The 19,457-nt window shown below is 47.0% G+C and overlaps 1 protein-coding gene across 2 annotated transcripts in view; it reads right to left on the bottom strand.

Moving 5' to 3' along the window:
• Nucleotides 1–19,457, bottom strand: part of CABLES1 (Cdk5 and Abl enzyme substrate 1) — a 127,393-nt gene that overhangs the window by 67,064 nt on the left and 40,872 nt on the right. Inside the window, exons 2-3 of one of the 2 annotated variants that reach the window (XM_077135802.1) lie at nt 8,212–8,283; nt 2,094–2,186 (exon numbers count right to left, since the gene is read on the bottom strand). In XM_077135802.1, coding sequence (XP_076991917.1) covers nt 2,094–2,186; nt 8,212–8,283 — 165 coding nt within the window. The remainder of the gene's footprint in view (nt 1–2,093; nt 2,187–8,211; nt 8,284–19,457) is intronic. The other variant, XM_077135803.1, reaches the window with a different exon arrangement.

Below are 19,457 nucleotides of genomic sequence, written 5' to 3' on the forward strand. Positions count from 1 at the left end.
TGGCCCAGAAAGGCAGATGCAGCCCTCACCTCAGGCCTACAGCCGAGTTCCCACCCCAGCTCTAGGGTCTCTTTCCCGCCCTCAGCTCAATTCCCAGGTCTTCAGAGAAGTTTCAGAGAAGCCTTGAGGCACCCACTGAAAACCCCCCAACAGAGCTGCCTGCTGCTGCACGTTTTCCTGACGGCTCATGTTGCCCCTGGGTCAAGAGGGTGTCTGAGAAGGGTGCTTCGTCCCATACTCTCATAATCCTGTTAATCCCATTTTTTTCCTACTACATCCTCTCCCGACCCAGCTGTGCCAGGGGATCACCTGACTTTTTCCTCAACAGCACCTAGAGGCGGGAATCCCAGCCATTGGGTCAATTCCTTTGGCTGTGTCATAGATTTTTATTTAGGAAGTTAAAGGCTTTCTATGTTTACCTTATGGTTAAAGAGATTACAGACAAAAAACAAAACCACAAATGTAAATAAATGGTGAAGTTATATTAAAAATGTCACCAGTGAGGCTTGTAAGTAAGAGCCTCTCACCAAAAAGAAAAAGCTGGTTAAATAAAACAAATTATCCTAAGTGACAGTGAGAGTAAGGGTATGTGGAGACACCAGAGTTTTCTATTTAGCAGATAACAGTTAGGTAAATTTTAGTTAAAAGCTCTGAACTTAAAATACGAATATAGGCTAACTATAAAAATATTATTTGAAGAGGGAGCTCAGTTTTGCTATTCAGAAACCACTGCAATAGCTATAAAATTATGTTCCTATCAGTGGAAAGTTTGTTTTTTTAAAAATGGATTTATGTGAAATACCTAGAATAAGCAAGACCACTGAACAGAAATTAAATTATAGATTTCCAGCAGATGGGAGAAGGAAAACGGGGAGTTACTGCTTAAAGGCTGCAGCATTTCTGTTTGGGGTGATGAAAATATTTTGGGACTGGATGGTGGCGATGATAGCACAACATCATGACTATAATCAGTGCCACTGGATTATACATTTGAAAGTTGTTCAAATGGGATATTCTGATTTGTATATTTACCACAAGAAAAAACTAATTTAAAAAAGGACAGACTTCAAGAAAGCAAGCCTTTAAAAACTGGAATTGTTTCTGTCAATACGGGTTGTATTTTTCACCATCAAATTTCAATAATGTCATGCCTTTATCAGCCCATGAGTTGAACTGAAAGACTTGGTAGCAATTTTGCATGGGTTAGAGAGTACTAGTGGGGACCACATAATCTTCTGTAAGTCAGGAGGGGATCAAACCAAGTGGCTTTGGCAGCACCCTCCTCCCGGGACACGTCCGACCCACCCACTGGAGTGAGCTGCCAGCCAGGGCTCAGGCTAGTGGGAAAGGAGCCCTTTTTAGGGGTCCCCAAGTGGACTTCCAGCTCTGTTCCCGACATGGTGCTGCTGAAAGAAACGGACTTAACTCAACTGTGAGCATGCTGGCAATGGTGATTCTGATGTACTTGCCGTCGGGAGGGTTTTAATGCAAATGTGACTTATAGATCAATCCCAGTAACTTTCATTTAAGAGTGCTTCTCAAAAGAGCAACTGAAGAGCTGGAGACACACGCGGTGCAGACCTCAGCGGGCCTGGGAATCTGAGTCTGCGAAAAGGAAAACCCTGTGGAAAAGCCACGACATTCCTTTTCTGGACATCAAACTGAGTCCAGGTGCGGACCTGGTGGGATTTGTTCAGAGCCCACAGCCTTGGTGATCATGCCAAACAAAAGTCAACAGAAAAAATAAAAAAATAATAACCCTACCACACAACCATCTTTCTGGTCGAAGTTTGCTGCAAAAACATGTATGAGTACTATTAATAATGCAGCTTGTCGCTGGCCTAAAAATCTGGCCAAGCCTTAGGTTGCTTTAGGGAGCCTTACTTTACACTGACGCCTCCCGGCTGGCAGTTTTGGCTGGGTTGGGGCGGAAATGTTTTCTCTGGGAAGGTTCCCGAAGAGCCCCTGCATTTCAACAGCGTGGGGGCTTAACGGGGCTGAGGTCTGGCAATTAGGATGGCCCTTCCCTCCCCGGCCCCCTCCCCCCGTGCTCCCCCCCCACCTCCGGCCCACAGGGTGCCCTCGATGCCTACCGGCCGTTCCTGGTGTCATGCTGCCGCATGTTCTTGATAAAATGAATCTTCTTCAAGTTCTTTGGTCTGGGCGAACCTGAGAGCGTCCGACATCTGAAAAACAAAGTTGGAAAACAGTTGTCTGGTGGCAGCTGGCACAGCTCCACACAAAGCCAGGAAGGAAGGACCAGACAAATGGCCTGAGTCACCCGGGGCGGGCGGGAGTCAGCAGGAATTAGGAAGACAATTCTGCTGGACGCCAGGAAGCGTTAAAAAAAAAAAGAGGTGATGGACAACTTCCTTGATAACGCCGAGATGTTTTATGTGGGCCCTTGAAGCAACAGCGAATGGAAACTCTAGTCCCCTTCTGCAATCATACGGCTTCCCGGTTCCAAATGCCATATTCTTTCCTGCCATCTTTGACAGAATCCTCCCATATCCACATAACGAAGGGAACAGAAAACTGTACATTTCAAGGATTTAGAGAAAACTGAAGCTGGAAAATTCAGTTTAAGAATAATCCTGGTGCCTGCCCATAAATAAACAAACAAATAAATAAATAAATAAAAATAAAAATAATCCTGAATGATTTTTCTTCCATTGCAGGGTTTTGGCCTGAATTACCTGGACAATTTTTGCAATGTGCCATTCGACTGCCTGGGAAGGCACGGCTTTCATGAACGAGAATCAGAGACCCGGCTATGGTTTGTTTTTTTTTAAGATAGGTTTTAAATGAATATTTATTCAATTAAAGTGACTTGGATTCAAAATATTCTTTCCTGGAATACAGACATCTGTTTGTGCTATAGGACATATGGAACAGATCGCATAGGAAGAGGTGTTATTTGTGGATATTTCTTTCAAAGTTACCTGGCAAATTCTATTTTTTAATTCTCTAAAACTGCAAAAAAAAAAAAAAGGCAAAAAATCCTACAAACAAGAATCTGAAATCCGGTGTTTTCTTGAAAAAAAAAAGGGAGCTGTGCCTTTGCTATTTTGGCGTTTGCTACCAAAATTTTCAATTGCCTAAAGCCTCTCTGACCCTGGGAGCTTATGCAGGGGTGGGGGTAGGGTGGGGAGGTGGGGGGGTGGGGGTTGGGGGGGGGAGGTGGAGTGGTGAGATGAGGGGATGGGGGGGTTGGGGGGTTATGCCAGAGAGGCAGCATGTGGCTTTCCAAGGTGGCCCGAGGTCAGGGCTGAGGAAAGGGCCTGGGTCAGCCCTGAGCATCCAAACCCAGAAGCTTCAGGTACAACTGAGGTTTCCTGGACAAGAGGAAATCCTGCCTCAAGACCACATCATCAGGTCGTTATTCACTGCTGCCCTTGAGGCACGCGTCAGCCTCCAAGGAGCTCCTCTGTGTGAAGGGATACTAATGCCGGCCCCTTTCAGGGCTTTTCTAAGGGTTAAGTACTACAACAGGAATGTAAGTAGCTGGTACACAGCAGGCCCTGATAAATGCTATTTCCCTTCTTCCTACAATCACCCCTTGGAAAACAAAGCGGCATTATTTTCTGGTTGCAGTCGATCGGCTCAGTTTTCATAGCTGGCGTTCGTGGCTACATCCTCCAAATTCGAAACACTTATAGGGAACAGTGACAGTGATGGAATCAGGGTTTTTTAAATATCGTAAATGTAAATTAAGCTCCTTCTTCCAGGCGGTGATGGCGAGTGCTCCCTGTGCACAGAAGCCAGCGCTTGTCCTCCCAGAAGGGAAGGAGAGAGCATACGTGGGAACAGAGAAAAAGGGCCGGATAAGAAGTGCCACACTTGACGCTACCCCTCAACGTTAAGAATTGGTAGTTGCCCCCACCCCCTATGCCCTAAGTGGGAATGGGGTGGTACAGGTGCAGCGGGGCCAGTAGACACGCCCTGAGGGCTCCTTGAGGCTGCATTGCCTCCCAGATGGCAGAAACATCAGCAGTTTTCCATACGTTCCTCAGAGACCTAGCCGTAAGCTCCAAGGGAGGGTTTCTCAGTCCAGAGGCTTCGCTCTGGCAGGCTCCTGCTCTGAGGGTCAGCCAACCCCCTCGGGGGTCTGCAGGCCTGGAGTGGGGGTTAAGGACCTTTTCCCTGCAGGGGGGCAGTAGGGAGCATGGGGCAGAGAGGGCCATGTGGGTGCCGCGGTGAAGCAGCGCCTCAGGCCCCCTCCTCCCAGGCTCTGCTTCTAGAAAATCTAGGCGTCCTGGGTTTTTGGATGGGCACCCCACTTTCCCACAGCTGAGCTTCCCAGCCACTAACCTGAGGGCAATGGAAACAAGCTAGACTGCAAGTGGGCCCAGGTGGGGCACAGATGCTGCTACCTTGGCAAAATCTGGCACCCCTCAGCCCCCCAGCAAAGGGCAGCAGCTGGCACCGACCCTAGCACAGGGAAGGGGTGACCATCAAGCTGACCCCTCTCCCCAGTGCCCTCAGAAACAGGTGCGGCTGCCTTCCAGGTGGGAGTGCCAAATCTCTGCCTTGGGGGGGGGGGGACGGACGGGAAGTCAACTAAAGGACCACAGGCGGCGACTGTCAGCAGAGGAAGGCGGCGGCTGCAGTAATCCCTTTGACAGCTGCAGCAGCCAGCACCTGTCAACCCAGACAGTTTGGAAAATCCTGGGCAGGCGTTGATGGCTACCACGTTGAACAGATGGCTGCAGATGAACAGAGGTTTTCTGGACACCGAGCAGGGATGTCCTGCACTTCCTTATTTCTGGGATACCAGTTAACCACCAGGCAGGTGGGAAACTCCTCGGTCTAATCCCTACCACTGTAAATGCTCAATTCTTGGACATCTGGGTGGATCTAGGAAAAACAAACAAGCTAGAGTGTACAAGAGAAAAGCATCACCCTTCAAGGGCTGTTTTAACAAAGGCCTTTTATTTTGCGCTCAGCACCCAGGTCTAACTGCATAAACTACTAATCTAGCCCTTCATTCAGCAAGCTGCCTGATGTTTTGGTGCATTTTCTTTTTCTTTAAGCATTTAACTAAGCGATCCCACCAGGGAATCTAGGAAATGGTTTAAAAGAATTGTGATGCTGGCAACAATTGCCAAGGAAACCTGAATACCGAGTGCTCAGGTGGCTGAGATTTAAGAGGAAGAACCAATTTCCAAGCCACCTGCACCAACACGTAAATAGCCATTTACAAACATCCATTTTAAATGACGTAAAATTAAATTAGGATGAAATTAAATTAAAAACTCGTTTAATGAAAGATTAGCTCTTTCTTGCTAGCACTGATTATAGGATATGCGTAATTATGCAAAAGGTTTTTAATAGATGCCTTGGAGCCTTTGTTAAATGTGCTAAGTTTAAAAGCAAGTTTGGCTAATAGCCTTCCACCCCCACAGTTCCCAAAACACTTCAGTGTCATTATCCGTACGTTTATTTCACAGAATTGAGGGGCTGGAAAGGGCTTTCTAGAGCAGCAATTTGCCCCCCCCCCACACACTTCACAGATGGGAAAACTGAGGCCCCAGAGAGGTGGCATGAGCTTTCCAAGGCCAGGTGGCCAGTTAATAGAAAAATCAGGCCAAGAATTCAGCTCTCTCAACCCCCCAAAATACTGCCCTTGCCTCTCAGCCCTGCTAATTTCATTTCTAGGAAAAAGAAAGTTTCTAAGTAAATATATGAACTTTTTTTTTAATTCAAAAAAGGCCATTTGGCAAAATAGAGACTTCTAAAATGGCCCAAATGCTCTCCATTTCTAACATTTTTTTAAGTAGATATTTAAAGAAGAATCATGTTAAACTTAGTATTCTTTTAAGCCTGAGTTGGCAGAGAAGGCATACCTAAGGCAGAAAGGCCATTTTTACTCCAGTTATTTGTACCACTGCAGAGCTTCAAAGCACGGGGGCAGAGGGCCGAACTTGGGGGGATCTGTACAGGGAAGCGGAGCCCCCAACCAGGAACACAGTGCCCTGATCCCCCCGTTCTAAGGGGTAACAGCCTGAACTGGAACCAGATTCCCCCTGCTGTGGGAATCTTATTTCTCAGCCTGCCCCTGAATCACCGGCTTCCCTTTAGCATCCTGCTACCACATTGCTCAAACTAGCAGACCTTCCACAGCCTCTGAAACACCAGGGGCTTTAGTTTTATTGAATGATTTTCCTGTTTGCAGCAAGGGTGAGGGAGAGAGCAAGAGCATGGCCTTCCCTGCTCTCAGTGGCGGCTGAGACTGCGTCTCCCAGCTGATGAGCCTGGACCCAAGCCTGCTTCCCAATTTGACTTGTAATGCAGCTTTTTGTATAACCCCTGCAGAATGACCGGCAGGGTGGGGCAAAGAGCCTTCTCCCAACATTTAATAACAACCGGAGCCACGTTCATCATACCCACACATGCCAGGCATCCTAAGAAGGCCTCGGGGGTTACACGCGTGTTCAAAAATATGTAAGTCTTCACAAGTGGAAACTGGGCTGTCTGGCAATGACTTTGAAAGCACGTCAGTGCCAAGATTCCCCATCACAGATGTCTTCGATGAGACCCAAGCCCGTCTATGCCTTCTGCTCTCTGTTCCTCATCAAGACAGCTAACCTGGGAGTTGGCTCCAGGCAGGGAACAGCCTCCTCTGCGGTAACTCCTCCCCCACCTGAGCAGCCTCCCAAACAGAAAGGGAGGAGGGAGGAGCGAGGAGCCACGTCCCACATCCCCCTCCCCCCAGCCGCAAAGCACGTGGGGTGCAGAGGTTGGTTTACAGAATGGCTGATGCAAAGCCAACAGGCAGGCATTCCTTGGAAAGCCACAGCCCCCCACCTTCCTATGGTGGCTCCTCCTGCAGAGGGTCTCCCCACACTGCCCGATCTAGCTGAGGGCTGTGTGAGGATTAAGTGACCTCCAGGATGTGAGCTCTTCCTCCTCCACTCCAGCAGGGCTGGGCAGCGGTGAGGGGAGGAAAACCTGCCAGCCAGAGGCTGTGGAGAGCTCAGCACTCACTTCCTGTTACCCCAAAAAGAGGCTTGTAAGCACTTTTCTGGTGCCGCTGGGAGAAATAGGACACGTTCAGACCCAAAGGGCCACTCACCACCGTTCTACTCACTGCCCCCTAGCACCAGCTGGGAAGAGGCTGCCGCTGGAGGGTCGTAAGAAGTTCTGGCTGCCCCTGCTGCTGGAGGTGAAGTTCAGAACAAGTCATGGCCGTGTAACTGAGAAGTCAGGATTTAAAGGATGATTTTGATTACTGAATCATTACATAGATATTCCCTCTTGCTTTCTGGTATATTAGACAGAGGGAAATACCTGAAATCTCTAAATTGTAATCCAGCTGCCTCGATCTCTGATGATGATTGTACAGCCCTTATCTTCTACCCCAGTGATCGCAGAAACCTTGTAACTAACCTTCACTGGTACCCAGTTATCCAGTTTTTCAACTTTAGAGTCTTGAAATCACTAAAGACAGCCCCTAATGTTTATTTGTGAAGGGTCTTGGGTCAGCCCAGAACTAACCCCACCCCGAATCTCAGGTTATCCTGATGACCGAGACGGGATCTAATCAAAGTGGACCCACCTGACATGCACAGTCACTTAGACTTGACCCTACAAGTCACCTACACCTCATTCTGCCATTTTCTTTCATACATTCCATGACTAGGCATGTAATCAATCTGCACATGCTCAATAATCGATCCCCTTCAATTACATCATCTGGGGCCACTGTGCTCACTATCCTAAACCCTGCCCACCTCTTCTCTAACAAAACTACCAGAATTTCTGCAGTTCAGGGAGACAGATTTTGGGCTGCTAAGCCACCTGCTCTCCTACTACACGCCTAGTAATAAACTCTTTCTCTGAAACTCTGGTGTCTCAGGAATTGGTTACTGAGTGTGTCAGGCAAAAGAACCCATGGCCTTTGTCTGGTAACAACAGTGCCGCTCCTGGAGAAAGAGCAGAGAAACAGACGGGCTCTTCCTCTCTTTCAAAATGAGAAGGCACTAAACAGGAAGCAACCAAGGGAAAAACACCCAAATTTACATGCAAACTGGTCTACTAAACAACTGGGATGTAAGCATTTTTTATTTCCAGTGGTCTTCAGAGTTGGGGTTCCAAAAGAAGTGTAAGTCCCAGGGTATCAGACTATCATTTTCAGGTTTAATTGTGGACACCAAGAACTTTACAAATAATCACCTTGTATTACATTTAAATGTAACACCAAAAAATTACCTCCGTAGTGGGGCATTCTCTTCAATGTCTTCCAGTGTCTCCAAGGAGGACCGCTGGGAGATGAGGCGACGTCTGCACAGGAAGGAAAAAGGAGCCAGGAGTTAAAACTATATTTTAAAAACTGAGCAGTTATTTCTCTAAATACCAAACTGGCCTTAAAAAATAAAGTTCATTGCAAAAGATGATCAGACTAAAGTGGTCTCTAAGAAGATACCAGGTTCCCACCTTGCACAATTAAGGCCAGGCGGCTTTTGTACATGGGATTTTAATACTGAGATAGTATATGAGTTAATTTTCTGTTCAACTAAAGCAGGGAATAGTTTAATTAGAATTTCAGCTTTGGGAGTTGATGGTGGAATAGCGTTTTTCTTCCCTGAGTGTCCTTGGAAGTGATCACTTCATTTCTGGCTTACAAGACCAATGTAATATTTATACTACAAGGGCTATAGTTTGAACCACAAACTTTGGTTAATTGCAAAAGAAACTAGATTGAGAAGGTTTTGGCAGATGGTTTGCAATTCTTTAGCAGGCTGAGAGAATCAACGTCCCAATATTTATTCTTACTAGTCACTGAGAAACTCTCCCAAAGAAATATTTTTTTTATTATTTATTATTGCTGAATCCTGAGCATTTTTCCTTGGCTGCAGGACCCCTTTGTGACCACTGGGGAAATGACTAACGTTTTTATGCTGCCTTTTCCCCAAAAGACAAAAGGGCAAGGGAGCTCTTTTAACATGAAATATAACTTGACCCCTACGTGCAGTTTTAAAGCATTAGACGATGCTGTTAAGTATTCAAATGTTACAGGTCTGAACCAGAGAATTGATAAAATAAATATAACATTTTAAAACCACATTCAATTAACCTCTCAAAACCATTAGGATGCAAATAATAAGAAAAGTTATGCTATATTCCCCATCTCCCCAACCAGTGTGGCTGCCTGCCTTTTTTGGTGTCTGGATGGTGAGGATTTCAAAAGCAACAGACGTAAGAAAGAAATTATTTCTTTGGGAGAGTTTCTCAGTGACTAGTAAGAATAAATATTGGGACATTGATTCTCTCAACCTGCTAAAGAATTGCAAACCATCTGCCAAAACCTTCTCAATCTAGTTTCTTTTGCAATTAACCAGTTTGTGGTTCAAGGCAGCAGCCGGGGGCGGGGGTGGGGGTGGGATTGTGTGTTAAGTAAATCCATTTGCAACAGAAACTACCACTTCACAGAAAATGATTTGGCAGGGGCAGGGTAGATTAAAAAGTTTGGCCCTTCACTTTGAAAAAAACTGAGACTAATTTATGAGGATTAAGTCTCTTCTGCTTTACACCTGACAAAATTTAGGTTAAGAAGATGCTATTATAACCCTGTTCAAATTCTTAGAACAAAGAACAAAATGACTATTTTTATGTTTTGCTTTGCTTGGGAGTTACTTTTTCTGACCAACTTACCCCAACACCTTTCGCTTCGTGTTTTACATTCACGAGACAGAAAAGTCAATTTTGCAAACTATTCAAGGGCTTCATCATTTTTCCCAAGTGCCTTTCTTAACCTTTGAATACTCCAAACCTTTTTAGAATACTCATCTCACATCCTCCGCCTTTTTCTCTTCTCCAACTATTAACTGGCCCAATCAATTTTCCCAGATTCTCATCTGCCAAGGTGTGTGACTGAAGCAGTTCTCTGCTATCATCTGCCGTATCTTCATGACATACCCAAACATCCTGAACCGTTTGCAAAACCAGCAGTTTCACTTGGCAGTTAATTTACCTTGATCTCTATTTCGGCCGTCTAGCCAGATTGCCCAGAATCCACCAGACCCGAGACAGTGGCTGCGGGGGAGACACTGGTCTTCCAAAAGAGGTTTTGGTGGCCAACTCATGAGCCAATGTGACTTCCCCAGGCAGCCCTATAAGCCCAGGGGCTGGGATGACAGTCCCCCAGCCCAGCGTGAGCCCTGAGACACAACCCTACAGCTTTGGCTTGGAGGCAGGCATGTGCTCCAGCAGCTGAGGCACCAGCTTTAGGAATTTCTCAGGATTAACCAGTGTGCAAGGGGCAGGTCCAGACCCCCTAGCTGCTAAGTTTAGTCCTTGCGCAGCCACCCAACTAGTCTTACACCCCAACTCCACCAATGCAAGTGCAGGAACACCCCCCTCCCCCCCACTGTGATGACAGTGTAACTTAACAAAAGAGCATGGCTGCTAGTGTCAGGCAGACTTGGGGTCCGAAGGCTTAGTGGCTTTAGAAAATCCTCCCATCTTTGAGGCTCAGTTTTCTCATCTAAGATATGGGGGAAACAGGAGCAACTGAGAAATGAAGAGATGTGAAGTCCCTGGCTTGTAGCTGTTGTTGATGAAATGACAGTCCTGGTCCCTCCACCGGGTCTGCATCCCGACCTGACCAGGAGCAGCTGACCTAGATCTGGCTCCTCCTCCAACCCCAGCCAGTGGCAGGGTCGCCCCCAAATGTCTGGTGCCAGAGATGGCACGTGGGATGTGTTCTGTCCATGCCTATACCCACTTCTAAAGGTAACTAACCTGCGAGCACATTCAACGGGGTACCCAAAGAAGCTCAAGTCCTGTGTATTAATGCACTGGGCACCTGGCCTCCCTGCACCACTAATACCAGTGTCTCCCCCAACCTCTGGGAGGAAGGGATTAAAATATGATTTCCTCTGTTTATCTCTGGCTAAACGTTCTGAGTTTTTCAAGTGAAAGCAAAATATTAATTTGCATGCATACCTAACTTGTTTTTAGAGTTAGCTTATATCCACAGACAGAAGTGAAAGTGTAAGTCTCAGATCTTGGAAATCTCAACAGAGTCTGTTCAACTTTGAGCCTTCCTTTGCAGAATGGTATTTTCAGATGCCAAGTAAAAAGGTATTTAGCATTGTGTTCAGTCTCTACTCAGAGTGACCAGAGCCAGTGCACAGCAACGAAAACTGCCCACTTCCAGTTATTCTAATGGAGCTCCAAGTTCATGGTTGGACACTGGGAAGCCAAGATATAACCCAGAGCCCCGGCAAAGCCCAGGTGATTTATTCTCTCATCCCACAACCATCAGCCCAGTCCAGCACTAACGGAGAACCTGGCCTCTTGAGCCCATCCTTGAGGCACTCCTATCCAAGTGGGGATCCATGGGACAAGTCAAGGGATTCTATGACAATAGGGTCATTTGAAGCTGCCCTTCCATGGTGAGCACAGGAGGTCCCTGACCGCCGGCAGACCCTGTCCCAACACTCGGACGCACTATCTGCCACAAAAAGACAGGTCCACCAACAAAAGCAGGGTATCGGACAACTCCCTGAACAAAAAGCTTCATCCAGTTATTTCCGTTCAGGAAAAGAGAAGTGCGTATTTGGTACATAATCAAAATAGAATAAGTCTGCCTATACAGCTATAAGGATTTGTTCTGAAAAAATCCAGGGCATTTGATAATCCCCATGAGTTGTAAAGATGTAGATTCACACATACACATACACACACAGCACTTTTAAAGTCAGAATCCCTTAAAGGAAAAGAAATTCAGCAACATGCTTCCCTTCTTCCATGAATGGAACCAGGAGGTAGAGTCTTTAAGATGGAGCTACAGAGGTGAGAAGGGATGACTGACTACGAGGCATTATGGAGATACCACCATGTGGCACCGTGACAAGAAAGACACGATGCCTGCCCTTTCCACATAAAATTAAGACCTGTTCGCTGCAGCAGTAGCTCAGTGGTGCTCCTCTGCCCCCTGCCACCTTATTAGACACTTCCAAGGTATGGCATAACCTTCCCCCTCCCAACTTGTTTTCTATCTTCAGAAAGCCTTCAATGGAAGACAAGGTGGAGGGAGGGCGGCCAGCCTTAACCAGCCACTTTCCACCCTGCGATTAGCCCCCCAAACCATATAAAAACTATGCAAACTCCTTATCCTTGGGCAAAGTTGACAAGCAGAGGTGTTTTTTTTGAATGCTGCATGGCAGGGGTCACATTTCATTCTTTTTCCATGTGAGTATCACATCAGTGCAGCACCATTTGTTGAAATTTTCTTTGTTTTTTTCTTTCTTTGTTTGCTTATTTGTTTGTTTTTGGGGAAGAGCATGGATTGGGAATCAAACCAGGGTCTCTAGCATAGCAGGTGAGAATTCTGCCACTGAACTATCCTTGCACACCGCCCCCCACAAGTAGCGATTTTGAATAGTTTAATGACCAACACAGAATTCTTAGCCTTGGACCCAAATAGCATGCCATTTTATTAACCAAGCAGATGTTCCGGAAGAGACTGGCAGAGCTCAAGGCCAAGGCACGAGGTGCTGACGTCATCAAATTGAAGTGTCTGTGTCTGGTTCCCAGATAAGTGCATCCTCGAGGTTCCCCATTGCGTCTGATAATTAACAATTCAGGCCCTTCCATGTGGGCCATACACACTTTTTTAGAGTCATCAGTAAACATAAACTCACTGAGTACTCGGGTCATTTTAGGGCAATATGCTTTGAAAGTTCAACTCTATCCAGGCAAAGAAGTCATAACCCAAGACAACTGGACTGCATGGCTGGATAAACCTACTTGGATCAAGTTAATCTGCTTATCATTAAGGGCTAATGATTGACCTGCAGCTGTAAGGAGCTGTCTGCTCCTGGAACCCAGGCCTGATCGCAGGGGCATGGTTGTAAGAAATCCACTTAGCACGGAAAGCTTAAGGAAAGGTTACTGGGGGAAGAGGAGAGAAAAATCACACTAGAAAAAAAATTAAAAATCACACTGGAAAAAAAATTTAAAAGATGACCAGGTGACAAGAGGACTAGCTAGCAGAGCAGCTAGTTCGGGAGGAAAAGGGCTGGCCAGATGGCCTTAAGACTCCCTAACTGAAGCTGCGCTTCACCTCGGCTGGGCTGGCTGCGGCGCCCAGAAGAACAAGGGATCCAGCGGGAGCCGCGGCAGAGCCTTGTCATCTGGGGCGGGAGAGGTCCCAGTTCCTCTTACACTGGCAAACGGGGTGATCAGAGAGAAAGGTGAGCTGGGTAGGAAGAGAGGGGCAATAGCAGAGGCTGGGACAAGGCCATTTGGGGGCCCAGATGGGCCAGCTGCTCAAGGCCAGTGACCTTACGGTGTGGGGGAGGGCAGCCCTCAGTGCAAAATGTGGAAGCGAGGCTCCGTCAGTGGCCTCCGCCAGGATGCACACTGGAGTTCCTGGGGAGTGTTAAAAATTGCTGATGCCTGGACCCCTCTTTCAGAGATCCTGACCTAACTTGGGGTGGTGGGCACAAGGATTTTTGGAAGTTCCCTGGAGATTCTAAGGCACAGGAGGGTGAGGACCACTGAGTCAGGCCATCTCCAAGCTCCTGTCTAGATGGACGTGGAGAAGGATGTACTGCTACATTGCAGCGCTTGCCTTACTGTCCTGTATCAGCAAGCCGGGGGTGGGAATGATCCTAACCGAGCCCCACATAGCACGCCAGCTCCTTATTCTTCAATGGGGGGTGTGTACAGCTCAACAAGCAGAAGAAAAGAGTGCTGTTTAGCCTGGAGATCAAACGCTAGTGAGAGACCTATAAAGTTTCCATATAAACAGGCAGACAATCCATATGACACAGCTGATCCTCATTATTCGCAGATGTCCCCTCTGTGAGCTTGCTTACTCCCTAAAATTTATTTGTGACCCCCCAAACCAGTACTTGCGGTGCTTCTATGGCCAATTGCTGGAATCTGCAGAGAGGCAAAATCTTTGAGCTGTCCCAGCCGAGGCTAAAGGAAACGATGCCAGGGTCTTGCTGTTTCAGCTCTGACACTGTGTCATGGTCAGGTTCATGGGTCAACTTGGCCAAGTGGTTGTACCTGTTTGTCTGGTTGGGCAAGTGCTGGCCTGTCTGTTGCAATGAGGACATTTCATAGAATAAAAGCATAATCACGTGGCTGCATCCACAGCTGATTCCATTTGTAATCAGCCAAAAGGGAGTGTCTTCTGCAATGAGTAATGCTTAATCTGATCACTGGAAGCCTTTTGAGGAGGATTCAGAAGAGACAGGCTCTTCCTGTTTCGGCCGGTGAGCCTCTCCTGTGGAGTTTGTCCAGACCCTCCATCGGAGTCCTCGGCTTCACAGCCCGCCCTGTGGATTTTGGACTCTGCGTTTCCATGGTCACGTGAGACACTTTTATAAATTTCACATTTGCGTGTGTTCCCTGTTGATTTTGTTTCTCTAGAGAACCCTAACTAATACACACTGTTAACAACTGTCCTTTCCATAGTATATTTAGTGCCACACTTTCACATTTCTGTGCTGTGGGTTGGCGATTTTGCTGTTTAAAACATCCCTCCAGGAAATATTCAACTTCCCCATTTGGAGAACTCCTGATATTCTCACAAGCAGTGGGACAACCAAATCAATAGGCTGAGCTCTCGGTCTTGGGGTTTGCCCCTATGAAACTTATTCCCGCAAAAAAATAGGCTAAGCCTACTTAAAATTAGACCTAAGAGTCACCCCCCCAGAGAACCTCTTTTGTTGCTCAGATGTGGCCTCTCTCTCTCTCTCAGCTAACATGGCAAGCACACTCACTGCCCTCACCCCTCTCTATGAGGGACATAACTCCTAGGGATGCAAACCTCCCTGGCAATATGGGACAGAAATCCTAGGATGAGCTGGGACTCAGCATCAAGGGATTGAGAAAACCTTCTTGACCAAAAGGGGGAAGAGAAAAATGAGAAAAATTAGTGTCAGTGGCTGAGAGATTTCAAACAGAGTCAAGAGGTTATCCTGGAGGTTATTCTTACACTATCCCCTTTTTAGTGTATGGTATATTCAAGACACTAGAGTGAAGTATCTGAAACTGTGTTCCAGTAGCCATGTTTCTTGAAGATGAGTGTATGATATAGCTTTTGCAATGTGACTGTGTGGTTGTGAAAACCTTGTGTCTGATGCTCCTTTTATGTGTGGTACGGACAGATGAGTTAAAAATATGGATAAGAAATAAATAATAGGGGGAACAAAGGTCAAAATAAATTGAGTAGATTGAAATACTAGTGGGCAATGAGAGGGAAGGGTAAGGGGTATGGCATGTATGATTTTTTCTTTTTCCTTTATTTCTTTTGCCAGAAAGATGTAACTGTTCAAAAAAATGATCATGGTGATGAATACACAACTATGTGATGATACTGTATACCATGTCAAGAATGTTTGTATGTTTGTTTGTTGTTTACAATTAAAAAATATATTTTTAAATAGCCCCCAAGCCAAGGACTGAAGGCTGCCTAGTGTTCCTAAGTGCAAGAAGGCTGAGACGTGTATTACAGAAAAAACGTGTGGATTGGATTAGCTTTGCTCAGGCATGAGTTATAGCGCTGTTGGTTGGGAGTTCGGTGTTAATGACTTAACAATATATATTAATAAGGGATCTTCAAACAGAAACACACCTAAGACAAGGTTATGTACTGATTGGAGACAAAAAACGTTGTGAGGCTCACAGGCATATAAACCTGCCTTTTCCCTGGGGTAGTGGCTCAGGATTAGCTACTGCCGAGTCGGCAGTGACTTCAGACAACCCAACTACTATGAATGATGAGAATCGACTGTACAGGCATCTCACGTCGATGCAGAGTGAGATGAGCGAAGAGCCAGTTCTGTGTTCTCCGGGAGCAAAACTTAAAGCTCTGAGAAGCCAGAAGGGGACGGGGCGGACGCCTCACCCAACCACCTCTAGGCTCACAAAAAGGCAATGCAGTTTGCAGTGCAGCTCTAGCCTTGCCCAGGTCAGTCTCCCCTTTCAGGCTACAAGCCAGGCCCCCGGGCCGTGCGGTCACCTCCCTGTAGGTGTGAAGGAAGTGAGGGCATCGTGGTGGCCTCCTGGCCCAAAGATGTCACACCCTGCAATGACAGAGGTGACAGGAGGGCTGGGGTCACGGCTATTACAGACCTTTGCAGACAGTCGTTATGGAAAAAAAAAAACCACCACCAGTACCACCAAACATAAAAATAACTTACTATATAATCCCAAGACTCACAGATGTGTAATTTGTTGGCCCGGTTATCTGTCTCTCTCCCACTGACCAACCTCGCTCCCTAAACAAAACCCAAGGTGGACAGCAAGCTGCTTCAGGGGCACCCCAACCTTCCCTCCCGCGTACCCCTGGCCAGTGGCCAGCTTAGCAAGCAGGGGGGCTCCATCGAGGCTGGGTGAACAAATCAGCCAACGCCCCCACCAGCGGGGGGGGGGGGTATCCCTGGAACTCTCTCTGCGACCGTCCGGCCTCCCACCCAGACTTTTCTATACTCGGTTATTAGCAGAGCGCTCTCGGTTTAACACATGAGCTCCCAGTCTGGTCAAGAAACCATCCTCAGTGGGGGGTTAAGCTTCCCGGCCCCTGGCCACAAGGAGAGGAGGCAGGAAGTAGAGGGCAGTGGAGAAGGGAACAGCCCCCTCCTCAGTCCCAGCTGGGCAGTTTATAGGGGTGAGGCTTCATCTACTTAAAACAAGCCACATCAGTTTGAATCTCCTTCAAGCATTTATTTTTCCAAATTCAGTTTTGTTGTTTATGTGATGATAAAAGCAATACATCTCACTATAAAAAAAGAAAAAAATCAAGCCCAAGAAATGTACCAAGCAGAGACTGAAAAAAAAAATGACCTGTAAAGCCGGTGTGAACTTGGCATGCGGACTTCCAGACTCTTTCCTGGTTATGCACTGATACTCATAGACGCACGCAGGCTCTGGGATGGGATCCGTGGGTAGAAACAGAAAGGCTTGTACCTTTCAAAACAAAGGCAGCTGGGAGGACAACCTACCAGGGGACAAAGCTGGACTCTGGCTCTACCGTGGGCAGCATTTCAGCGAGACCCAGAATGGTATTTCAGACTAGGGTTCCTCCCGCAGGGTTGGGGAGCTGTCACGGGCTGGGTGACCTGTTCTCTCCACAAAGTCGGGTTACGGAGAAAGAGTGAGAAAGGAGGCGACCTGCTTTACTGCTTGCGTGGGAGGAGGGGGTCACCCCAGCGGGGCTACAGGTGTTGGCCTCCCTCCTCGGGACAAGCAGCTTCCACCAAGTTGATCTGGGGCTGTGGGAGTGGGGGTCCGAGACCCTTCTGAGGGGGCTGGGGCAACTGGAAGCAGATGCCCCTGAGAGCCAGCTTACCTGGGGTAAGGAGTCGGGCTGGATGCTGAGCAGCCCCACTTAAACCTTAGAGGTTCAAGGTGCCTACATCTCTTAGGGCCTTTTGCCTTAGAGTCACTAAGCTGCACTGGTGCCCAGCCGGGACCCAGTGCAGAAAGGTTGCCAGCATGGAAAGCACGGTCAGCTTTTTTTTTTTTTTACATGGGCATGCACCGGGAATCGAACCCGGGTCCTCTGGCATGGCAGCCGAGCATTCTTGCCTGCTGAGCCACCATGGCCCACCCAACAGTCAGCCTTTTTCGCAGCTAGAATAGCCCTTCACAGAATGTTCTAAGACTAAAAAGAAAAACATTTGCATGAGTCTACTTTTATGAAATACCTAGAACAGGCAAATTCAGAGACAGGAACTTAATTACAGGTTACCAGGGTTGAAATGGGAGTTGTTCATTGCTTAGCTTACAGGGTTTCCATCTGGGGTCAGAAGAAAGTCCTGGTAACGGCCGGCAGTAACAGTGGCATGACACTGCGCACATGAGCGATACCACAGAAGCGTACACGTGGAAGCCATCAAGAAAAGAACTGCATGTTACCACAAATTAATGTCATAAAATTCCATATTTTTGGGGTGAAAGGCTTCATTCCCAGTTCTCACACCCCCCTATCATAGACATATTATTTTGCTCTGCAAACAGCATTCAACTGAAGCAGAAGAGGTGAATCTAAAAAGGTGGGTGTGCTGGTTTGAAAAACCATGTTTTAATTCCGATCCAATCTTGTGGAGACAGCTTGTTTTAATCCCTATTCAGTACTGTAAACTGGAAACTTAATTAGATTATCTCCATGGAGATGTGACTCCACCCATTCCAAGTGGGTCTTGATTAGTTGACTGGAATCCTTTAAAAGAGGAAACATCTTGGAAAAAGCTTGAGATTCCAAGACAGCAGAGCCACGACAGGGTGACAAAAACCACGAGAGTCCATGCAGCTTTTGAAATGAAGAAGGAAAATGCTCCTGGGGGAGCTTCATGAAACAAGAGGCTGGGAGAGAAAGCTAGCAGATGTCGCCATGCTCGCCATGTGCCTTTCCAGTTGAGAGAGAAACCCTGAACTCATTTGGCCTTTCTTGAGTGAAGGAAACCTCTCGTTGGTATCTTAATTTGGATATTTTTACAGCCTGAGAACTATAAACTTCTAACTTATTAAACTCCCCCTTTTAAAAGCCATTCTGTTTCTGGCATATCGCATTCTGGCAGCTAGCAAACTAGAACAGCAGGTATAAATCTACAGTTTATTAGCTGATGTACTATAGCAGCCTGCTACTTAAAGGACCCTAAAGTGAAGAACCTATATATAAAGTTAGAGTTACACCTTCATTCAATACCTTTTTTGAAAAAACTGTTTTCTAAATCTAGATTCTCTTAAAGCAGAATACAAGAACTCTAACATCCACCATTTCCCTCCTTTCTGTGAAAGAACTTGAAGTTTCTGAGAATATGTCATCACTAACTTGCTCATATTTAACAAATAAATTATAATAATGGTCTTGACATTGTCTGTATTTTAGAACTTTATTATATAGACCAAAGGAAAAGGTTTATTTTGTTCAAAACCTAAATTTTCTATAGCACATAATCTAACTTAACCTGTCTGGATAGCTCATTTAGACAACCCAAATACATGGAGCCGAGATTGGGAATGAGGACTTTTAATTCTGTACCCCTTAAGGTAATGCCTGGATACATCCCAGAGTATGTTACATGGTTAATTAAAAAGTATTGGCAAGGAGAGGGGGCCAAGAGGGCGGCTTAGTAAGGTACGCGCGTCTTAGTTCCTCCTACAGAGCAACTACTAGGTGACCAGAAACAGTGCAGAACAGCTCCTGGGGCCACGGCAGGGACCGGACACACAGCGTACCCCAATCTGGACTGGCTGGACCGTCTGTGAGACTCCGTTGCGGTGAGCTCCCCGAGCGGCACGCACTTCCCCGGGCCGTGGTGGCTGGCGGCCGGCGCCCCTCCCTCCCTCCTTCCCGGACCGGCTGAGAGTCTGGGAGAGGCAAGTTTCCCAAGCCGCAGCGGCCGGTGCCCCTCTTTCGCGGGCGGCTTCCCGGACTGGCTACGAGTCTCGGATCAGCAGGCTCCCCAAGCAGCGGCGGCCGGCGACCG

The sequence above is a fragment of the Tamandua tetradactyla genome, chromosome 18 (genome assembly GCF_023851605.1).
Source record: "Tamandua tetradactyla isolate mTamTet1 chromosome 18, mTamTet1.pri, whole genome shotgun sequence".
NCBI lineage: Eukaryota > Metazoa > Chordata > Mammalia > Pilosa > Myrmecophagidae > Tamandua > Tamandua tetradactyla.